This window comes from Mesocricetus auratus, unplaced genomic scaffold, assembly GCF_017639785.1.
Source record: "Mesocricetus auratus isolate SY011 unplaced genomic scaffold, BCM_Maur_2.0 Super-Scaffold_100007, whole genome shotgun sequence".
In the NCBI taxonomy this organism is placed as follows: Eukaryota; Metazoa; Chordata; class Mammalia; order Rodentia; family Cricetidae; genus Mesocricetus; species Mesocricetus auratus.
In genome coordinates, this window is record NW_024429191.1 from 39,215,835 (window position 1) to 39,237,124 (window position 21,290).

Genomic DNA, 21,290 nt, shown 5'->3' on the forward strand with positions numbered 1-21,290 from the left:
CATCAGCATGGCTGTACAGACACACACTTATTTGCAGCAATTTCAGCTTTAGTGAAACCAGAATAGGGAGCATTTTTTCTGAGATCTGTTTTCAATGTTGTGAAGTCAGCTCTATTCTTTGCCACTAATTATATTAACTATTTTTAGGGCAAACTGTCAATGCACCATACTTATTCATGCTTCCTACATTTCCAATTTGTTTTCTTTAACCATATCTATTTATATCTTAAGTGCTTTTTAGAGAGATGCCCTCATTCTGCCTATGTTAAATTTGGGACTTGTAATTAAGTTATAAAACACATGGGGGTGACATGATATGAGGGTATTACTGGTGGCTACTAGATTGCCTTTTGAGTTCTGGATAAAAACATTAACACTTTGAATAAAAAAGTTACACATTAGGGAGAACCTACGATCACCTACCTGTAGATTTTAGATCACAGATTTGGTGTCAAGAAAGCTCTGTGACTTTGTGATCCTAGGGCTGCTATTACAGCCCTCGTTTAACTTCAGTTTCCTTCTCTATGAAATGAAAAACTTTCTCAGTGGATTAAATGAGGGTTTTAATTGTTTCTTGTCACTTTCATTCTACAATAGTAGTGACACTTGCTATTTGCTAACACTGCTACTTTACCATAATTTCTCCCAGATATCTCCATACGTGCCTAATCTCTTCTGGCACACTTGGTCCAATTTCAATAGGCCATTCCATTCTCCATTCTCCCCCAAGACTCACGAATTTTCCCCTTAGGTGGAGAGGTACTGAGTTAGAAGAAAACCCTACAGTTTCCTGCAGTGAGAAACATTTTTCTATCAAAGACACTTAGTCCCACAAGGACTTGTGTTGGGTGACTAGCTCATCGTGTTATATTGTGTGTGGTTCCACCAATGGGATGAAATGCAGTCACCATCTAAGTCAGAGGTAAAGGCAGTGGGCATTTTGTTGAGTATTTTTGTCTTGGTTTGGGTTCCAGTGCACTCACTTTTCAAAAGGAAATCACTTTGCCCAGTTTCACTCTGTCTCTGTGTTCCTTTATGCAACACTTCAATAATTGTTTTCCAAACACTCCTCCACTTCCTCTGTTTGGGACACTCTCTGCAGCTCAGAAGAAAACAATTCTGAGACCCATGCCTAAAACCCTCAAAATATCTCCAATATTCCATTTCTGGAAGATCTGGCTCCATATGCCCTTCCCAAGGCAGCTGAAGTCAGCAACACCCTGTTCACTTGGGATTGGCCACTGTGAACTTTGCATTCCTGCTCCTTTTTTCATGAATCATTTTCTTTATGTGCATTGGTGTTTGCCTGCATGTATGTGTATTTGTGTGAGGGTGTCAGACCCGATGGAACAGGAGTTTCAGGCAGGTGTGAGCTGCCTTGTGAGTGCTGGGAATCAAACCAGGGTCTTCTGGAAGAGCACTGAGCACTCACTGAGACATCTCTCCAGACCCTCCCTGTTCCTTTTTGCTTCTAGCATGTGAGCCTTTTGCCTCTCTTTACTGACATGGGGGTTGACCAAGGACTCTCCCAGGCGACAGCTTTCCTAATTTCTGTCTTTTGTTAGTCAAGATCAGGATTTAGGCCATCCTTGTCCAGAAATTTATAACACAGCTTCCATATCATGTTTTCCTTGGGAAAACATAATATGTATCAGAAGTCCTGCGCTTTTGTCCCAAGATCCTAGAGTCTTATACACATATGTTTATGGCACCTGCTAGATGCGGACTAAATGTTTGAAGAACCGTTAATTTTTCCCTCGGCAGTCATATGGAACCTCGACAGACAACGTGTTTGTATGGTGTGTTTTGCTGTCGCCAGTCAGGGGACCTCCTGGAGGCTGGCATGACACAAAGAAACGTAGGTCCTTGTCATCAGGATGCTCGCTGCCTCAGAGCCCCATTGTCACACGGCGCTCACCGGCGTCATCCGTTCTTCCTGTCAGTCCCGGGGAGAAGGGTTCTTGCTGGTGTTTTGACCCTTCTCTGTCAAGCGAACTGGAAAAAAGATGACTGAAATAGGCCCCCTACTCCTGACTACTTAATTTAGCGGTCCAGACACCTGTCGCCTAGCAACACTTGCCCGCCTACGCCCAGGGCGCAGGCTCAGAGTCTTTCCCCACCCGGCCTCCCGGGCGCGCAGCTGTGACGTAAGTATTCCGCGACTCTCGGCAGTCACCGCACGCCTGGTACCATGGCTTCCTCTGGGGTGGCGGGTGGGAGACAAGCCGAAGATACACTGCAGCCACCGCCCGAACTGCTGCCGGAGTCCAAGCCGCCGCCTCCGCCTCAGCCTCTACCGGTCGCCGCGCTCCCGCCGCCGCCAGCTGCCCGCCCTCAGTCCCCCGCAGGCGTGAAGGAGGAGAATTACTCCTTTTTGCCGTTGGTTCACAATGTCATCAAATGGTAAGGGCCTAGGAGAGGTCAAGACACCAACTTGCTGGTTCGGTCCGAGCAGCCAAAGCCTGTGCGCCCCGGGCCACGCCCCATTTTCCCACAGTCGCCGCACAGTCGCCTTGTGAGTTCAGCAACCTCCCAGGCCTTGAGAGTTAAACACTGTGCATCCAGGTGAAACTCACACACTGAGCAAATTCACAGGCTCTGCGGTGCACTCCCCTTGTTCGTATCCCAGATCCCTCAGCGTCTTTGGAATGGGTCTCAAGCCCTTACACATATAGTCTGAAGGCAAGTTTTGTTTTGTTTTGTTTTTCGAGACAAGGTTTCTCTGTAGCTTTGCAGGTTGTCCTGGAACTGAACTCAGACCAGGCTGGCCTTGAACTCACAGAGATCCACCTGCCTCTGCCTCCCGAGTGCTGGGAGTAAAGGCATGTGCCACCACCACCCGGTTGAAGGCAATTTTTTATTTTTTGTCGAGACAGTATTTCTCTGTGTAATAGCCCTGGCTGTCCTGGACCTTGCCTTGTAGATCAGGCTGGCCTTAGAACTCAGAGATCGCCTGATTCTGCCTCCCGAGTGCTGGAATTAAAGGTGTGTGGCACCCCACCCGGCTACCTGAAGGCAGCTTTATACAATAATTTTAATTTGCCTGCGTTTTGACTGTTCATATGAATCCTAGTGTGGGATTTTCCATTTGTAGCATTATGTGAGCCCCTTAAAAGTTTTCGAATATTGTTAGATTTTAGATGCTCAGATGCAAGATTCTCACCTAGAACACAGTTCCCGTTTCAGTACTAGGCATCTTTACTTGTGTGGCACTGTTAAGTGCTGTGGATGAACACTGGAAAGGAACCATCGATTCACCGTCACAGGGCTTACCAGTTAGAAGCAGAGAAAACCAAAGATAATCGTCTATGATTTTTACAACCGGAGAGGGGTGGGGTGATGCTAGCAAACATTGAAACAAAGACACGGAAGTTGTTCCAAATGACTATGTCTCAGTATTAACTTTAACAGACCCAAAGTCTCCAGTCTCCAATCTGGCTTACATTTTTTTTTGTTATCTCCATATACAGTTGTGTCGCTTCTAAGAGGTGACTGTTGTGCAAGCATTCTCATCTCAAGTGTGCACTGATAAACTTAGGTGGTGCAGGACAGTTACTCCCTGGGGCCTCATGGTGCTGTCGGGATTCTTGCTAACAGCAAGAGAGAGTTGGATGGCTTGGTGGGTGAGACTACTTGCTGTGCAAGCAAGAGGACCTGAGCCTGAATCCCCAGCATCCACATAAAAAGCCACTCCACTCATGGCTGCTCATACTTGTAGCCCAGCATTTCAGGGTAGAGGCAAACAGATCTTGAGAACTCTGGCCAACCAGCCTGGTAGAAACTGAACTTCATTCATCATGAGACCCTGTCTCAACGGGATAAGGTGAAGAGCAACAGAAAAAGACAACCGCCTTAGCATACCTGCCTGCACCCTCAACAGGCATTCACAGATCTGAATAGCAGCCCCAACACACATACAAGGCATGCCACACATACATAATAAACAGAAAAGAGTCTTGGTAGCATGGGATGTATGGAAGTTGCTGCTGGTGTATTAAGACATTCTGTTAAAGGGAGATTTTAATTAAACGTGTGTTTGTTTGAGAACAGGGTTTTTGCTACAAAGCCCATACTGCCTTTGACCTTTTGATCCTCTTATCTCAGCTTCCTGAGTACTGGGGCTACAGGTGTGTACCATTACACCTAGCAACTGTGAATCTCTTAGTAGGAAGGAGTATGCTTTAAAATCACAGTAAAAAGTTCAGCATAGTAAATGCATAAACTAGTGACATCATTATTTATATCCTTATCAAGCATTAGGCACTACCTGTAATTGTATATGCTATACTTTTATATATCTGACAATATTTTTTTCACAATAGTGTGAGTGATGCATTCTGTTGCAGTGTTACCACAGCTAATGTGTCACTAGGCAAAGGAAGGTTTTGGTTACATTATAACCATTAGACTATTACTGTATATATGATATGGCATTGACCAGGTTATTCAGTGCTAACTGTATAGCCATAGGACACGAGGTGCAAACCCCTGAACTTGTAACTTCTGCTTAACCATCAAATACTAAAAATAAATTAAGACAAGATTACAATTCTTCTGCATCAGCTCCTGCCTCTAGGTTTCTGCTCTGACTTTCTCCAGGTGATAAACAATGACATGGAAGTGTAAGCCATACACTTCATAATCTGCATTTGGTCATTGTGTTTCATCACAGCAATAGTAACCCTAATTAAGGCAAGCACCAAGCCACCATACAGAAAGGGACCTAGGCTGCCTCAACTCCAATGAAGATGGCTATTAAGATTTTTTTTAAACCAAATGACAATTCCATATCAGCAAAACATCAAAGGGCATGCCAATGTTCATAAACATGGCTGGAATTGTAATTTTGGGAGGGGGGGTTCAAGACAGTGTTTCTCTGCGGCTTTGGAGGCTGATCTGCCTGCCTCTGCCTCCCGAGTGCTGGGATTAAAGGCGTGAGCCACCACCGCCCAGCTCAGAACTAGCTCTTATAGACCAGGCTGGTCTCAAACTCAGAGATCGACCTGCCTTTGCCTCACGAGTACTGGGATTAATGGTGTGGGCTACCACGCCTGGTTTCAGTGTGCTTTCTTACTAGAACCCAGGACCATCATCCTAGGGGTAGCTCATCCACAGTGAGCTGGACCTTCCCTATGAATCACAAATTAAGAAAATGCTCTATAGGCTTGCCTTCAGCCTGATCTTGTGGAAGTATTTTCTCAGTTGAGACTCCTTCCTCTGGTGACTCTAGCTTGTGTCAAGTTGGCATAAAACTAGCCAGCACAGTGCTCATCTGAAACTTTTCAAATGATTGCAAAGCTTTGGTTCTCATGTTAGACTCCTGGCTTCAAACAATGTGAACATCCTGTATGTAGTGTAAGACAGACTGTCCCCTTTGTGTTAACTTTTGGCAAACATATTAGTAAGACAGAAAAAAGGAAGGCAAACAAACAACAACAAAAAACCCTCACCATCTCAGGGCAATCCAGAGCGTTGGGTTATCTAGAGTAACCCAGACATACATGGAAAAATTAAAACACAAATAGGTACACATTCATCAACACTGTAGAGTGGATGCTTCCAAGCCAGCAGAGTACTTTGGTTGGGCCAGCCTTAGTGACAGGAAGTGCTATGTAGCAAGAGCATGCTATGAAGTCAGAGGGTGTGAGTTCAAGACTTTGTGCTGAGGCTTGCCTTATCGTCTTTGTAAATACTTAACCTTCCCAGGCTGTAATTTTCCTGTCTTTGTAGATCTGAATGCTGGGCATCAGGAGACCAAGGCTGATCTCTGAGTTTGAGACCAACCTAATTTACATGTCTTGTTCCAGGCCATCCAGGAACAATGGGTTCAAATTGTAGCTCATGAGTTGTGGCTAGGTAGCCTTGGGCAGGTAATTCCGTTTCTTATAGAACTGGGAGAACTCTAAGGTGCATACCTATGAAAAGTGACAGGTTGATCACACGGGCTTGTCCAAAAGGACACACAAGGAATTTTCTATTTCTATTTAATTATTTAGCATAAGAACAGGAAGGACAAGCAATAATTACCAGAAAACAGCTGGCAAGGGCTAACTCACCTACTGACTTGAAACAGCTGCCTTGACCATGCCCTTCCCTATACCTCAGAGCCTGGCGGTGATAGAACGGTATAGGTAGCCTTCCCCACACCTCTGTAAGCAGTGTGAAAGAAGGTGGTCTAAGAATGGGAGACGTCTAAGAGGGACGCACCCACAGTCTTGACCCACTCCTGCCTGAAGCAGCCAGATGATACCCTTCCAGCTGCAGACAACGAAAACATTGCTCTGCCTAAGGTTGATCCTTTAGAAGGAATAAGCCAGAGTCAGTGTGGGACGCATAGCATATTTCGGGGCTGGGAAGGGAAATCAGCTGAAAACGAGTTGTGAGCCCCTTGCTCACCCCAGAGAGTGTCTGACCAACCAAAGGGAAAAGACCCTGGGGAGCAAAGGCTTCTTCAAGAAAAGCCAGTTCCATTCATCCTACAGATGAAATGTTATTCCTACTCAGAGCCTTTGGCACTTGTAAGTATGTGACTGCTAGCACTGGCCACTAGACATGTAAAAGAAACTGCAGGGGCCCACCAAGATGAGGTGGTGCATGCCTTTATTTCAAGTACTTGGGAGGCAGGGGCAGGTGGATCTCTGAGTTTGTGACCAGCCTGGTCTCCAGAGCAAGTTTCAGGATAGCCAGCTCTGTTACACAGAGAAATCCTGTCTCGAAGGGACAAAAAGGAAGGAAGAAAGAAGATAGGCCGGAGAGAAAACAGTATGCTCAGAGAGGTCGGCTGGTACTATCTTCATGAAAAAGGGCAGGTCCAGTTTGAAAGCTCTGGGGTGTTGTGTGAGTTTGTAGGCTAGTGAAGGGGAAAGATTCAGACTATGGCAAAGGCAGGGGAAGGAAGGGATTTAGGAAGCCTGAAGCTCATAGTGGGTGATGCCACTTGTGAGGCTGATATCACAAGGGGGAAGAAGGGAGGGTAAACAACTGGGTAAGGAAGAAAAGCTGTGCACTTGTGACTCCTGAGGTCACTGCTCAGTGTGATGTGTTCAGCACAATCTAAGGAAGGAGAGAGATTGTAGAGGAGCCAGGAAATTGAAGGCAGCATTTCCTTTGAAGGGTAATCATTTGTTCTTGGAGGACTAAGCTGCCTGCAAATCTTACAGGTCAGGAGTCAGGGGGATGGGGACCAGCAGCAAGTCTAGTAGTCCAGGGTGGCTCTGCCAGGCTCTGATGCCTTGTTCTGTGCTTCCCTCAACAGTCCTTAAGCTAATGTGTCCTCCTGGAATTAGTAAGGACAGAAAGTTTGAAATAGAGGACTTAACCTTGTTCTCCTAAAAAGCTCATCATTAATTACATCATAAGGGGGTTTACTTCACAAAAGAAACAGTTGCCAAGTACAAGTTGTGGCTGCTGGGAATTCCTTAAATTTCTTCTCTAGGTTTATATGTGAGTGTGTCTTTTCAGAAAGTCATAGAAATCAGGGCCAGGCTGTCATGTGCCTGCTTTAGAATCCATAGGCTGCTGTAGATTCCATCCTGTGCACATGCAAGTCTGTCTCATTAAGGGGGCTGCAGAGAATCCGAGATGCAGCTGGTCTCCAATTGGCATTTCATGCTGGTATGAACAGCCCTTTTGAGTTTACAGTGAGGTGGATCCTCTGCCATGGGACCACTGAAGCAGGGGACATGCAGGTTCTATTTTGACAACTATTGCTCATTTAATCTTTTTAACTGACTCCTCCAAACTTCAGATCGGGCTACTTCAGTTAACTTGAAAACTCTACTAACCTGTAATGGCCCATAAATCTGCCATGTAAGAAGCACGAAGACAAATTAAAGATTGATTCCATAGATGGAAAGTAGGAAGTGATCTGTCTCCCACTCCTCTCCACTGCCTCCCTCTCCCAGATCTGTACATAATCCCATGTAGGACTGAGTCATCAGTTGTTGAAACTTTCCACCCAGTGACCCTTAGTGCATCTGTGCTCTGTTCCTGTAGTTGGAGTGAAATGAGTGCCTGGGTGTGCACTTTCTCAATGAGTTCTAGAGTCTCCAGGAGAAATTTCTAGTGATGTGGCATGTTACTATAGCATTCTAGTCACTATTAGCAAAGCTGGAAAGAGTGCATCAATATATGCTTCTGTTACTAGTGTATCTCTCTTTCCCTATACATCTGCTGCTACCATTAAACTTTAACTGGCTAGTCTGATAGATAGGTCAGAAATGATAGTTGATTGGTCTATTTTATTATTTTCAGTATATCATCTTTTCATGTGCAATTTTAATTTGTTTTGAGACAGGGTCTCACTATGTAGCTCCGGCTGGCCTAGAACTCACTATGTAGACCAGGCTGGTCTCGAACTTGGAGATCCACCTGCCTCTGCCTCCTGAGTGCTGGATTAAAAGGTGTGCACCATCGTGCCTAGCTTGCAAATTTAATTTTTTGTTGCTGCTGTTATATGTACTCTTCCCTGCTAGTTTGCTGCTGTTCTACTGAGTTGTGCTTCTCATCTCTGCTCTCAGATGTAAATTCCCAGGCTGTTGACTTTTCTTTCATCTTTGGTAATGGTCATGGTAATTTTTTTCCTACTTAAAATCATTATTTCATATAGTTGGATTCACCCAGCTTTTCCTTCCCAGCTTCTGATATGAGTTTGTGTTTGTTCCTTTTCTTGTCATGTGACAAAAACACATGGTAGAAAACCCTACATGAGGATGTCTGTTTTGGCTCACTGAGAGTGTTTGTCCATCATGGTGGAGAGTTTGGCAAAACACAGTTGTATCTGTCCATCATGGTAGCTTTTGATTTTAACAGCAGAAGTGAGTTTTAAGTGGCAATAATGAGTTCTGTGTCCCAAGATGTGGTGTTGATAAACTGTCAAACATTTAGTTCTTAGCCGTGTCCAGAATAATTAAAACTCACAGATGCTGTGGAAATTGGTGTAACAGGTTCATCAAAAACTGGGAGTCACCAACCATAGTCTCCTTCCCTTCTCAGACTGTAAGAGGATCAGGAACACAGGTTCAGGGCCCCCGCAGCTATGATGTCATCAGGTCTCACTTTCTTTTGTTTCACATACCAGACTAGGTGTTCATTTTTCCCCTATGAATAAAACATAAACATGCCATTAGTCCCCTATTAAAACAGGACCAGGGGTTTTCCAGCGTCCAGTGCATTGACTCCATTCCATCTTGAGGTCAGAGAGTTTTTGCCTGCCCTTGTTCTTCCAAGGTGAGACAAGGATGTCTAGCTTAAGATGTGACTGCAACAGGATGCTTACTATAGGATGTAGTTGCTGTGTGTCCTGCCTGAACAATAGAATACTTAACTTGGGAGATAGTTACTTGATATTTTGGGTATTGCTTGCTTGTTCTTTGTATCTTGGTAAGGAAGTCTTGCCTTTTTGATAGGAGTATAAAAAGACTGTACACAATAAACATGGGGGGTTCAGTATTTACTGGATGCCCTCCCGACATTATCTCTTGTGTCCTGCCTATTCCTTTCCTCAATCCACACTCCCCCTCTCAGGTATGAACACAGGCAACGACATATATGAACTACATGTTTGCCAGACCTGGTGGTGCAACCTTGTAAGCCCAGCTACTGGGGAGGCTGGGTTAAGAGGATCGAGAGTGCAAGGCCTGCCTGGGCAATAGAAATTGTAAGAGGGCTGAGGATGGACGTTAGTGATTTAGTGCTAGCCTGTCAATCACGAAGCCCTAGATTCAATGCTAGTACCAGAATTTATAGACTATATTTGTTTATTGTTTTGAGACAGGATCTCTCAATGTAGCCCTGGTTGTCATGGAACTACTATGTAGATTAGGCTGGCCTTGAACTCATAGAGGAAATGCTTGCCTGTGCCTCTCAAGTGCTGAGATAAAGGTATGTGCCACCATACCCGGCCTATTTGTTGACGTCTGAAAGAATGCGGGGAGGAAATACTTGTAAAAACTACTATAAACCCCACTCTCTGAGGCCTTTCTTTGTATATAGCGAAACTACAAAGGACATAGCCAAGAAAGGAGGAATAAAGCATGACCTTCACATTCAGCTTAGCTCGTCTGATTTAAAGCTAAGCGCCCCAGCCTACCAGTGCTGAAGGCAGTGTCCCCGCCTGTGCCGCTTTGTGGCTCACCCAGTCAGTAGTCTGTCGATTTGGGTACTTAAGCAATGTGGCTTTAATTAAATGTCATGCTTTTGTCAGATGTCTTAGGTTGCTAGTGGGTACAGGAGACATACTTGTTGACCCAGCACAGGGAGTTCAAGAGATGAGCGCAAGTATCCCTCCCGCCTGCGCATGGCAGGTCAGCAAGACCTCTTGGGAACAGGGTGTTGCTGACCTGCCTCTTCCCACACACAGGCTCCTTGCCAGCTGAGGCCTGCTGGGCTGTGCAGGAAGTACCCCCACAGGCCATGTCTGGGATTCACAGTTCCACTGCCCTGTGTCCACCCAGTGCCTACCCCTTCCGCTGTGTCCTGGAGTGGAAAGGGTGCCCTTAGAGCCTGTCTGGAGCTTGGAAGAGCTGCTTCCCAGCCTCTGCATCTGCCAGTTCTTTTCAGACTCGCAGTAGAACTGATCCAGGCCGTTATGGTCTCCATGAGGGAGGCCTCCCTGCCAGCAGAAAACAGTAAAAGAAACGCTGCCGGGGAATGGTCTGGGAAGAATGCTCACCCATGGCCTCCTTCACAGTTGAATTTGCTTTAAGGGTGTGTTGGGGTGGAGAGTCACCTCAGCTCATCGTAGTGATCTGCTCAGACTTGGATTTCTAAAGGTGGGTGGGACAGGGATTAGGAGGAGAGAGGACTTGGGTGTCTAAGAAGCACTAGCAATGGTTTGTCTGAAGTAGTGTGGGGGAGGGGGAGTTGGCTGGAATTGGAGAGGGTAGCCTTGCAGGGTGGGGACTGCTGGACGGACACAGAGGCAGGCAGATGGCAGCTCCACTGTGGATGCTTACAGGGTCTCCAGGCTCCTGGGGAAAGTCTGGACGGATGCTGGAGGAGGAGCTGGACTTGGGAAAGAGGGCCGTGGGAGTTGCCGAGAGTGAGGGAGCAAGCCCAAAGGCATGCTGGAGAGGCAGGTTTTCAAAGTTCTCCAAGTAGCAGACCCTTCTGTAACTCATGACTGAAGAGAGTGACACACCTGCAGTCCTGTGGCAAATGAAAGCTAGTGTGGTAAGTCCAGAGCCACTGTACCAGAGACCTGTGGGTGCTGGCGGAACTACAGAGAAAACCAAATCCCTGCTAGGCAGGGAGTAGCCACTGATAGCCAGATAGGATTGCCCACAGTCAGGAGAGAGACATCGAGTTTTGAGGAGATATGTTTATGTTTGGGATGGGGTCTTCCTGTGCTTCCTGGACTGGCCTCATTCTCAGTCTTTTTTGCCTCAGTCTCCTAGAAACCAGCATTATAGGTGTGTGTTTCTGGGCTCAGAGAGTATTCTGGCAATATATGTCAGAAATTTTATAAAGCCTTTGACCCAGAATTCCCCCTAGTAGGACATCTTTCTAGAATGCATTCACATTTATGTAAATATTTCACAATGTAATAAAGTGCATATTAATATGAAAGACCTCCAATATGGATTAAGTGAAAAGACAAGAATGGGAACCACATTTGATATACTTCTGTCAGAATAATAAGTATATACATGGTTGTATGTTATTGCACATTTTGAGATGATCCTCATCTCTGAGACTTGGGACTAAAAGAACTTCCCTTTTCTAAGCCTTGATATCTATCACTTTGAATTTCTCCCGTTCAGCTTCCACTAATATTTAAGAGAAACATTGATTTGGGGCTGTGAAAGCCATTGGAGTCAGACCAGTGGGAGGAAAGGCTGTGGATAGAGAGGACTGAGGGCCCTAGTCCCGGGGTTGGTTAGCAGGGGCAGGCGGGGCAGGCTTCTGAGGAGGACAGAAGGTTAATGGAGGTAGGTAGCCAGGTCAAGTTACCCAGAGGTGAGGAGAGTGACTGTGGGGTTTGAGAGGAGGCTAGCCTGCTGACCCACGGCCTCCCCTTGTTTCTGCCTTGCTGGAGGACACACTGCCCACTTGTTGCCAGTTTGCTTCTGTATAAAAAAAAGAAAGAAATTGGGGAAAATCAGGGCATGTTCTTCGATGCACCCTTCGTTCCTAGTTTTTTTTTTTTTTTTTGTTCAAGAGCCTGGGACTCGTGCCTGAATGCCTATGATGGCTGCTAGGAGGATGCTCTTCTCTTCATCCCCCGGGGCTGTAGGATTTCTGCCCACTCTTTAAGAAGGCACTGTAGATGGAAACATGGTGCTCTAACTTTGTCTTTGTTTGTATGGTTTCCATCGTTCCTGACCTAGTCTCTCTCTTTTTTCCCTTCTAAAGTTGGATGGTGACTAACATTGAGCACAAAGGCAGGCCCATTTAGAGCTTTCGACTTTTATTCCCTCACTATCAGGCCTGACCCTTTTCTTTAGGCCTGGGGATTTCACAGTCGTGCTGGCATAACAGGTTCCCGAATAGAGTGTTTTCCTCACCCCAGGATTTCTGTGCTATTTACCACCACCAACTAGGGCAGGTGAAGAACCTAAGGCCTACAGCCCATATCCCCTCCAGGCACCTTTCCCTATGACCTGTTTCCTACCTGAAGTCTATTACACACACACACACACACACACACACACACACACACACACACACACACACACACACATACACCACACAGTTCACCTGGTAAAGAAGAGTGTCTGGAGTTTGGAGGGTTTCAGAAGTGAGCATCTTACACATGGCCCACACTTTGCTTTCTGAATTCCAGCTTCTTTGGGACTGGTTAGGTTTGCTTCAAGAACTATATTATTATAAACCTCCTCTCGTGTTTTAATTTTGTGGGGTTTGTTGTTGTTTGCTTTTACTCTATCCTTCTAAACTTGGGAGCCAGCTTTCTTTTTTAAAAAAGATTTTATTTATTTACTTATTTATTTATTATGTATGCAGTGTTCCTCCTGCATGTTTCCCTGCAAATCAGAAGAGAACACCAGATAATGTTACAGATGGTTGTGAGCCACCATGTGGTTTCTGACTTTTAACCTGTGAGCCATCTTTCTAGCCCCTCTGAGCCAGTTTTCTTTAAAGAGTATTTTAAATTCTGACACCTGAGCAGTGGCAATCCTCAGTCTGTGCTCTGAGCTGGAGCTTGTTCCCGAAGCTCCTGTTTCCTGCCTTCCAGGGGGTGACTCTTTTGTTCTCAGGGTTTTCTTTTGGGAGGGGTTGGTTTTTCAAGACAGGGTTTCTCTGTGTAACAACACTGACTGTATTGGGACTCGCTTTGTAGACCATGCTGTCCTTGGACTCCCAGAGATTGACCTGCCTCTGTTTCCCTAGTGCTGGAACCAAGGGTGTGTGCCACCACCGCCCAGCTGTTCTTAGGATTTTTATTCTTTTGCTTTTGGTTTGATGGCAGGAGTGGCGATTTTTGCAGTGGATCACAGCTGTGGAAGGACATAAGAAGGAGAAGGCATTTGCAGAATCATGGTAGAAGAGAGCCAATGTCTGTTGAAGAACTTCAGTGACTTATAGCTGAGTTAAATTCATGACTAGCTCTAGGCCTGGTGTTGATGGCACACGCCTTTAATCCCAGCACTCAGGAGGCAGAGGTAGGCCTATCTCTGTGAGTTCCAGGCCAGCCTGGTCGACAGAGCGAGTTCCAAGACAGGCTCCAAAACAACCCTGTCTCGAAAAACAAAAAACAAAAAGTTCATGACTAGTTCTATGGGAATTCATCTTTACATTAACTAAAGTCTAAGCAAGCACCATACCTCAGTGAAATGGAGATTCTGCTAGCTCAAAGTCTCCTGGTTGGCCTAGAAATGGCTCAGTATGTCATCAAATTTGTTTTTTGTTTTGGGTAGCGATCAGCTGGTGATCGGTAATTGTGCATTCATTTAGCATGGCTGTGGCCTTGCTTCCAAGGCATTCACTCTCTTGACAGGTGGTGTTTTGGAAACTTAATTTGGTGTATTGTATGTGCATGTGTGTGGCAAGGGAGGCCACAGGAGGGTACTTTGGGTGCCTTGCTGTATCACTCTTTACTGTATTCCCTTGCACAGAACTGAGACTTGCTGTTTTGCTCATTGGTTTCTGGCATCTGCCTGTTTATACACCCCACCCCTACCTGAGCTGGGGTTATAGACACTTGTGCCCCTGCTTTTACATGGGTGGTAGGGCTCCAAACTCAGGTTGTGCAAGTGTTCTTATCCACAATTGGTTCTTGAGCATAGTGTCACATGCTCAAGACCAGCAAGACACCTGTGATGAAGCAAGCTCAGTGCCTGCCCTCAGGGGGAGAGTTTAAGTGTCTGATTTGTCAAGTGTGCTAGTCAAGGGAATGTTTTTATGATCTAACTTAAAGCTAAGGAAAAGGCCGGGCGGTGGTGGCGCACGCCTTTAATCCCAGCACTCGGGAGGCAGAGGCAGGCGGATCTCTGAGTTCGAGGCCAGGCTGGACCGATAGCCTCCAAAACAATACAGAGAAACCTTGTCTCATAAAACCAAAAAAAAAAAAAAAAAAAAAAGCTAAGGAAAAAAACAAAACAAACAAGAAGACCAATCCCTGTCTTTTGGACTAGGTAACCTAGTCAGGGGACAGACCATGTCAAACAGAACATTCTGAAAGGTATCAGAGAGTACCAAAGGAAGCCATTGTGGAGATGAGCTGCACCTGCTAACTGACTGCCTTCTCTCCCTGCCGCCCATAGCATGGACAAGGACAGCCCAGATCTCCACCAGGACCTGAATGCTCTCAAAACAAAGTTCCAAGAGATGCGGAAGCTCATAGGCACCATGCCCGGCATCCATGTGAGCCCTGAGCAGCAACAGCAGCAGCTTCACAGCCTCCGGGAACAAGTCAGGACCAAGAATGAGCTTCTACAGAAGTACAAGAGTCTCTGCATGTTTGAGATCCCGAAAGAGTAGGACCAGCTCTCAGGATAGCTGCCAAGGGACTGAAAGCTTCACACCAGTGGTGTCCAGCTCCTTGGGAGCCCAGCTCTAAACTGGGAGGCCACATGTGCTGGTGTGGGGCCTCAGTGGCTGTACTCAAGTCTTACTAGCTATGCCCTGGCCCCATCAGCAGATCTAGAGGGCACAGAAGGAGAGGAGGTGGCTGTTCCCTTCTTTCCCTTAGCTCCTACCACTCCTGATATCATCGGTGTATATCTGGTACATACTGTTCCTGTTAATGGCAGTTTCATGAAGCATTTGCATAGAATTCGTGGGATAAATTAGGCCTGCACTCAGATGGCATGGATTTAATATAATTAAAGAAGGCTGGGAGAGTGTGAACATTGTTTTGAAAGGCCAGAGGGTGGGTGGCTTCTCCCCCAAAACAGTTCACTTCCTTTTTTTGTTTGAGCTACTGAATGAACCTGGATCTCCGGGCGTCATCCCAGAGCTCTGCCAGCCAGCCACCAACTCCAGTTTGCAGCCTCCTGCACACTAGCCTTGTAGACTCCTGCTCCCTTTATCTCCATCACTCCAGGCAGTGCTCAGAATAGCCAAAGCACTGCTTGCCTGGGGCCTTTTGTCCTTCCCACGCTGGCTCAAAGAGGCTGTTGAACTAGCAGCTCTGCCCTGATTCATAGGCCCTAGCTTACCACGTCATCTCCTCGCTAGCCAAGGAGTCAGCCACATTTGCTACCCTGCACATGGTCCCTGCACACTTCTGGTTTGGAGCAGAGTGCCTGGAAGGGGTAATTGGGGTGGTCCTTCAGCCAGGTCTGTCGGGCAGGGGTAGCTAAGCCTGGAGGTTCTAGAGCTGTGTGCTAGTTGTAGAGTGTGCCCTGCTAGTCCCGTGGGGGACACTGTGTTCTCTCCCTCCCAGGGGCTGTCACACTGAGGGCTCTCGTGAGTAAGGTGAGAAGTACTCAATATTGTTTGGATCTTGAAATGGGCACAGCCTGGGTTGACCAGTTTAGGACTTAGCAGGTGCCTGCCAGCTAACCTTGTTGGCAGAAGTACTGGCTGAGGATGTTTTTAGCAGGGGCTCTGGTGGCATTGTCTATCCAAGATGCCTCAGTTGGACCTGGGATGTATTAAAGAGGGTGCAGAGTTCCAGAGATTTGGACAGAAAAGAGTTTGAGAGTAGAGTGCCAATTAAGTCACGTCTACCTGGGAACTGCTATTTAACTGAATCAGTTATTTTCTGGAAAGTTGGAGCAGTGGGTGAGCTGGTTTTAAGGTTCTGCCCCATTTTTGTGAAACGCAGAGCACATGAGATGCAGGAGCTTCAGATCCTCCTGCTAGACAGAGACAGAAAGCTCCTCAGAGGACCAGAGGGGATCAGAAGGGATGGAGACTTCTCTACTCCAGTGTGCTGACCTGTTACATTTGCAAATACGGAATTAAAAGTGTGCTCTACTCTCAGGATGCATGATTTGGCTACTGTCTTTTTTTTAAAATTTTTTCAATAGTGCTAGGAGTCAAACCTTGGGACTGCAGGTTTTATAGCGAAGAATTAGAAGGGAGTGTTGATTAGGTAGTATAGAGGCAAATTGTTCTCTGCTCCTTCCTCCACCCAACATGTGCATCTATTAAATTACATAAAAGCCTGCATGTTTCCTGCAGGGGACGCTGGGCAACCCAGCCATCCATTGTTGAGAAGTGAATGCCTTTCTGTGATTTGACAGTTCCTTGGAAGTGGCCCTTCCCAAAGCAGGGTTGAAATCCCACCCCCAGGACAATGTTGAGCATCCCTTGAAGCTCAAGACCCTCTTGAAAACCACCAGACACTTGGCTCATGGGTACCGATGTTGTGCTGATCCTGAGATACCAAGCTGACCCCCCCCCAGAGTGCCTCTGTTTCTCAGCTGCAGAGTTAGAGGTTTGGAGGGTGAGGCCTGCCCCCAAGTAGGAGTGGTTAGGAGATCTGGGTCACAAGCCATGAACCCTTGGCCACAGAGGGAGACAGCAAAGTGCAGAGGAGATGGGCCTCGCCTGGTGAGTGCTTCTGGGGGCTACACCACAAGCTGTCAGCACTTTACTAGGTACTGTGGCAGCCCTGAGGCAGGGGATAAGCATCTTATACTGGCATCTTCCCAGATACACCTCAGGCTCCTTATTTGTGGTAATCAAGGTCAGGGTTTCAAGAGTGAGGGCTTTCTGTTGCCTGCCACAGCTGAGTAACAGATGGGACAGTGTGGAAGGATGCTATGAATATATCTTCAGAAATGAGGCCCTCTGTGACAGGCCAGGATAGGCAAAGCTAGGTCTAGAGCATGTCCCAGTTGGAAGCTGGGAGACTCTTTTCAGAAGGCAAGGTCTCCCAACCCCTCCCTCCCCCCAGTTCTGCTTGGCCACTTCCACTGAGGCAGGAACCCAGCTCCCTAAAAGCAAGAGCAAAGAAAACCTTATTTTCTATTTTTAAATTATTTTATTTTAAATAAAAAAATAATAAAGACCTCACACAATAGAGAGATTTTGTTCATGTCATGTTGACACTGAAACTAAATTAAAGTGCAAGTTTTGTGGGTTTTTTTTTTCTTTTGAGCAATTTCACACACACATGTAAACAAGTCTCTTGCCTATGATTGAACCCCCCACCTCTCGCCAAAGTTTCCAGTTTGCAGAAGACTGAAGTGGCTGGCAGCTGTCATGGCAACACCAGTCACAGACAAGATAATGCCTTGTTGGTCCTGGCCCTCCAGCAGGCAGGACAATTAGTTACTTGAAGTCTCACCGGCGGTTGAACACACACACTCGTTCTTAGGTCTCTGAGAAAAAATGACAAGTACCCCTCAGCTGGGTCTTGGCATCCCAAAAGTGAGGGCAGGCACCAGCGGGGGTGTCACTGTCAAGAGCGTCCATCTTAGCCAGTTCTCTTTCCTTTCACAACAGATGACTGTCCCTTTATAGTCTCCCGGTGCTCAGGGCTGGGTCGCACGAAGCGAGGAAGGAGGCCAATTGGCGCCCTCGTGGCACGGAGCACGCGGGCTAGCCCAGGAATCCGATTTGACTTTTAAACAAAAAAGGTCCTCAGGTTGTGTGGCCGACGCTGGGGACTCCTAACTGATGACACAGCGCTCCTTGTCTTTGGCCTGGTTGCCGACACTGGTCTTTTCACGAATGTACATGAGGTCGCTGTGCACGCTGGGTCTGCGCGCAAAGGGCGCCAAGATTCCAAAGGCATCGCCGGGGTCGCCGCCGCCGCCGCTGCCTGCTCGCAGAAGCTTCTTGTTCCTCAAAGCCTTTTTGTGCAGCACGTCACAGTACTGCACAGACACTTTGCGGTGCAAGTCGGGGCTCATCTCGCTGGGCAGCTTGGCCATGGCAAAGAGCGCACGGAACATTTGGTCCAGGCTGCTGTTCTTCTTGGCCGAGATCTCGAAGTAGGCACAGCGCTGAGGGTCGTCGCCTACCAGCTGCTCGATCTCGCGCTGCTCCACTTCTCGGTAGAAGTCCCGGTCCCCTTTGTTACCGCAAATGACCAGAGGCACGTCCACATTCTCTTTGGTTTTGTTCTTGAGGCAGGACTTGGTGTCTAGAATCTGCTGTTTGAGCCTTTGCACCTCCTCGAATGAGTCGCGGTTGTCCAAGCTGAACACCAGAATGAAAACGTCTCCTATAGGGGAACGAGTAGGAAAGGTGAGGGCAGTTGTTAGTAGTGGAACGGCCGACGGCCGCGGCCCCATGTGTGACACACCAGCACCCCCCCCCCCCCGCGACCCCCGACTCCGGCCCCCCCACTCACCTGTGAGGATGGAGAGGCGCCGCATGGCAGGGAACGGATGATTGCCGGACGTGTCCAGTATGTCCAACTGATAGACCTCGCCGCGGATCGAATAAAACTTTCGGTGGAAGTCCTCGATGGTAGGAGTGTAGGCGTCCTCGAAGCGGCCCGTGAGGAAGCGCGACACGATGGCAGTCTTGCCCACTTTGGATGAGCCGAGGATGACCATCCGGTAGCAGTTCTTGGCAGGGATATTCAGCTCAGAGTCGCTCGGGCACATCTTCTTGATCATCGCGGCCAGTTTCATTGGGCAACGGGGCCCCGGGGGCAGATGCGGAGCCGAGAGAAGGTAGAGGCTCGGAAGTGGCGAAAGGGCTTGGCTTCGGGACCGCTGGAGCTTAGCTGGGCTCTTGGGGACAGCAGGCACTAGCTTTCCGCGCACCACACCGCCCTTATAAGCAGCGTGCCGAAGCGCCCGGGCTGGCGCCTCCCAGCCAAGGTGCGTCACGTCCCGCCCCCCGGCACGCCCTGCTCCTCCCAGATGCAGCGACCTCTGCCTTGGAGCCCGCGGCTCCGCTACAGCCCTACATGCCCTGGAAGGAAAACTAAGTCCAAACAACCGCCACGCGAGGATTCGGTGCTTCCCAGCTGCGACTTCAGCGGCTGCAGGGGTCTTGGTGTGCCGGTGACTGACCCTTGGGATCCCCATTCTCTCAACACCAGTGCGCACTCACTTTTCTTGGGCTTCAGTTTCCCAGAAAATACAATCCGGTGATAACAACAGGCGCCAGCCCCTCAGGTCCACAGGCCCGCGTTGCCTTTCGGGGCTTTGTGTTCGGTTTTGGGGTTTCCTGTGCTAAGGCCCGCGCTTTGAGCTTCCGCCACCAGAGGGAAGCAGGGAGCCCCCGCGGACGCGCTGGGAGGCCGAAGGTTGTGGCCAGGCCAGTAGGGCTGTAAGGTGTAAGGCAGGGAGCCAATTGAAACCGACCCCCCCCATTCCCGTGCTTTATTCTCCCAATTAAAGACAATCTGATCTGAGGGAACCTCAGCGAGGGACAGCTGCCATCCTCTGTCCCTGACGACATAGAGACACGCCCTTAAAAAAATGTCAGACCTAGGCCAGCGTCCCCTACAGTCTCCTATGGCTTTCTGGCTTTTTCCCTCTTGTGGGCCAATCATCTCATTCTGCACTGAGTGAGCTAGTGGTGCCAAAAGTCCCAGAGGAGGTCTGAGAGCACAGCCTTCTCTGTAGCTCAGTTTCCCTTTCTGGAAAACGACACCGGTTCCTTGATTGTGAAATTATAAGTGCAAACACTTTCCAGTCCCAGGCCCTGGTCAGAACAATAAAAGTGTGTAGAACCAGGGAGGCTGCTCAAGGAGGAAGCCAGCAGCAGGTTGATGAGTAACCAGTGCTGAGTAACGCTTGGAGAGAAGCTGGATGTGTCTGCTGCTTGTGACTGGTGATGACGACATCAAGCTGTGTTTTCATTCTGCTTTGACCTTGTCTGATTAGGAGAGGACCAGAGACCCACCAGCTGACAAATGCCACTCACTCAACTAGGCAGGCTTGGTGCTGCACGGGCAGGGCTAAGTCATTCTCACCCATTGAGATATTTGCATAGTGCACCCAAGGTTTCATCTCTTCCTTGTGACCCAGGATCTCAGCAGCAGCCTAGCCTCTGTAGAGCAGTAGCAGCCATCCTGCCCAGGGACCACAGGGCCCAGGGGTGTTGATTTGGTGGTCCTGGTACTATGATAACTCTGTATGTTGCAGATGAAGATACTAATAAAGCACAGGGAAGCAAACTACTTACCTAGCAAGGAAGCCTGGGGCTTGGGCCCCTGGGCCACCTGGCTCTCAGCTGTCCCATCCTCACCTCTGCTTGTGTCCCCCACAATAGGGCAACAACGCTGTTGCAATTGTCTGGCCCATTTCAGACCAGCAGGATATTCATATTCACTCCCTTCCCTTCCAGGCTGCTTCAACATCCATATCAATTGAGTAACCCAGGCCTCATCAGCTACATCTAGGACAGGCCAGGTGGGGTGAGTCCTTCATCACTCTTGGTTTTTGCCCCCACTGATGCTCTCCCTCCCTTTTCCATCTGGGGCATCTGTTCTCATCTGTGAGAAGAACTTGAGCCCAAGCCAAACACAGGACTGCTATGTACAGTAACTAGCACAGAGTGTTCACTGCAGGAAAGCGCCGCTCAAGGTTGCAAGCGAGGGTTGCTCACCGCAGACTGGGGCCGGTTCCTTTGTCTCCAGAAGGCATCGTGTGAAAGGCTGGGGCTCTGACTTGGTATGCCCAGAGCCAATGTCACCATTTCCCTGGGTCTCCAGTCCCAGGAAGATCCAAAGGACTTAGAAGGGTGGCAGGGTCAAAGATCTGGTCCAGCTCTACCCACAGACATCCAGAGGACCAAGCTCAGTTTAGATTCATGGCCTCCTCTCCCTCCACAGTCAATGTCAAGGCTGGCCTGACATCACACCTCACTCCCTTCTTATATGCAAGCCGACAGTGGTAAGTATGGTGGTTTCCTGACACCTTTGAGGCTTATTTACCCAAAATGCTTTGTGATGCAGACTCCATCCCTCG

General features: G+C 48.0%; 2 protein-coding genes across 2 annotated transcripts; one reads left to right on the plus strand and one right to left on the minus strand.

The window, feature by feature from the left end:
- Window positions 1-2,153: 2,153 nt before the first annotated feature.
- On the plus strand, window positions 2,154-16,392 carry Med9 (mediator complex subunit 9). The gene is made up of 2 exons (XM_005067689.4): window positions 2,154-2,403; window positions 14,724-16,392. Exons 1-2 carry the CDS (start codon window positions 2,192-2,194, stop codon window positions 14,938-14,940), a joined length of 429 nt encoding a protein of 142 aa, XP_005067746.1. The 5' UTR covers window positions 2,154-2,191; the 3' UTR covers window positions 14,941-16,392.
- Window positions 16,393-17,375: 983 nt separating this feature from the next.
- Window positions 17,376-19,606, minus strand: Rasd1 (ras related dexamethasone induced 1). The gene is made up of 2 exons (XM_005067688.4): window positions 18,713-19,606; window positions 17,376-18,583 (listed from the first exon to the last, which is right to left on the minus strand). Exons 1-2 carry the CDS (start codon window positions 19,398-19,400, stop codon window positions 18,027-18,029), a joined length of 1,245 nt encoding a protein of 414 aa, XP_005067745.2. The 5' UTR covers window positions 19,401-19,606; the 3' UTR covers window positions 17,376-18,026.
- Window positions 19,607-21,290: the final 1,684 nt, after the last annotated feature.

Bases quoted from the DNA above. Each gene is read 5' to 3' on its own strand.
- Rasd1 (XM_005067688.4), bottom strand. From the start codon at position 19,400: ATGGGGATCCCAAGGGTCAGTCACCGGCACACCAAGACCCCTGCAGCC. The intron at 18,584-18,712 runs GTGAGTGGGGGG...GTTCCCCTATAG, and splicing joins GCGCCTCTCCATCCTCACAG to GAGACGTTTTCATTCTGGTG.
- Med9 (XM_005067689.4), top strand. From the start codon at position 2,192: ATGGCTTCCTCTGGGGTGGCGGGTGGGAGACAAGCCGAAGATACACTG. The intron at 2,404-14,723 runs GTAAGGGCCTAG...TGCCGCCCATAG, and splicing joins GTTCACAATGTCATCAAATG to CATGGACAAGGACAGCCCAG.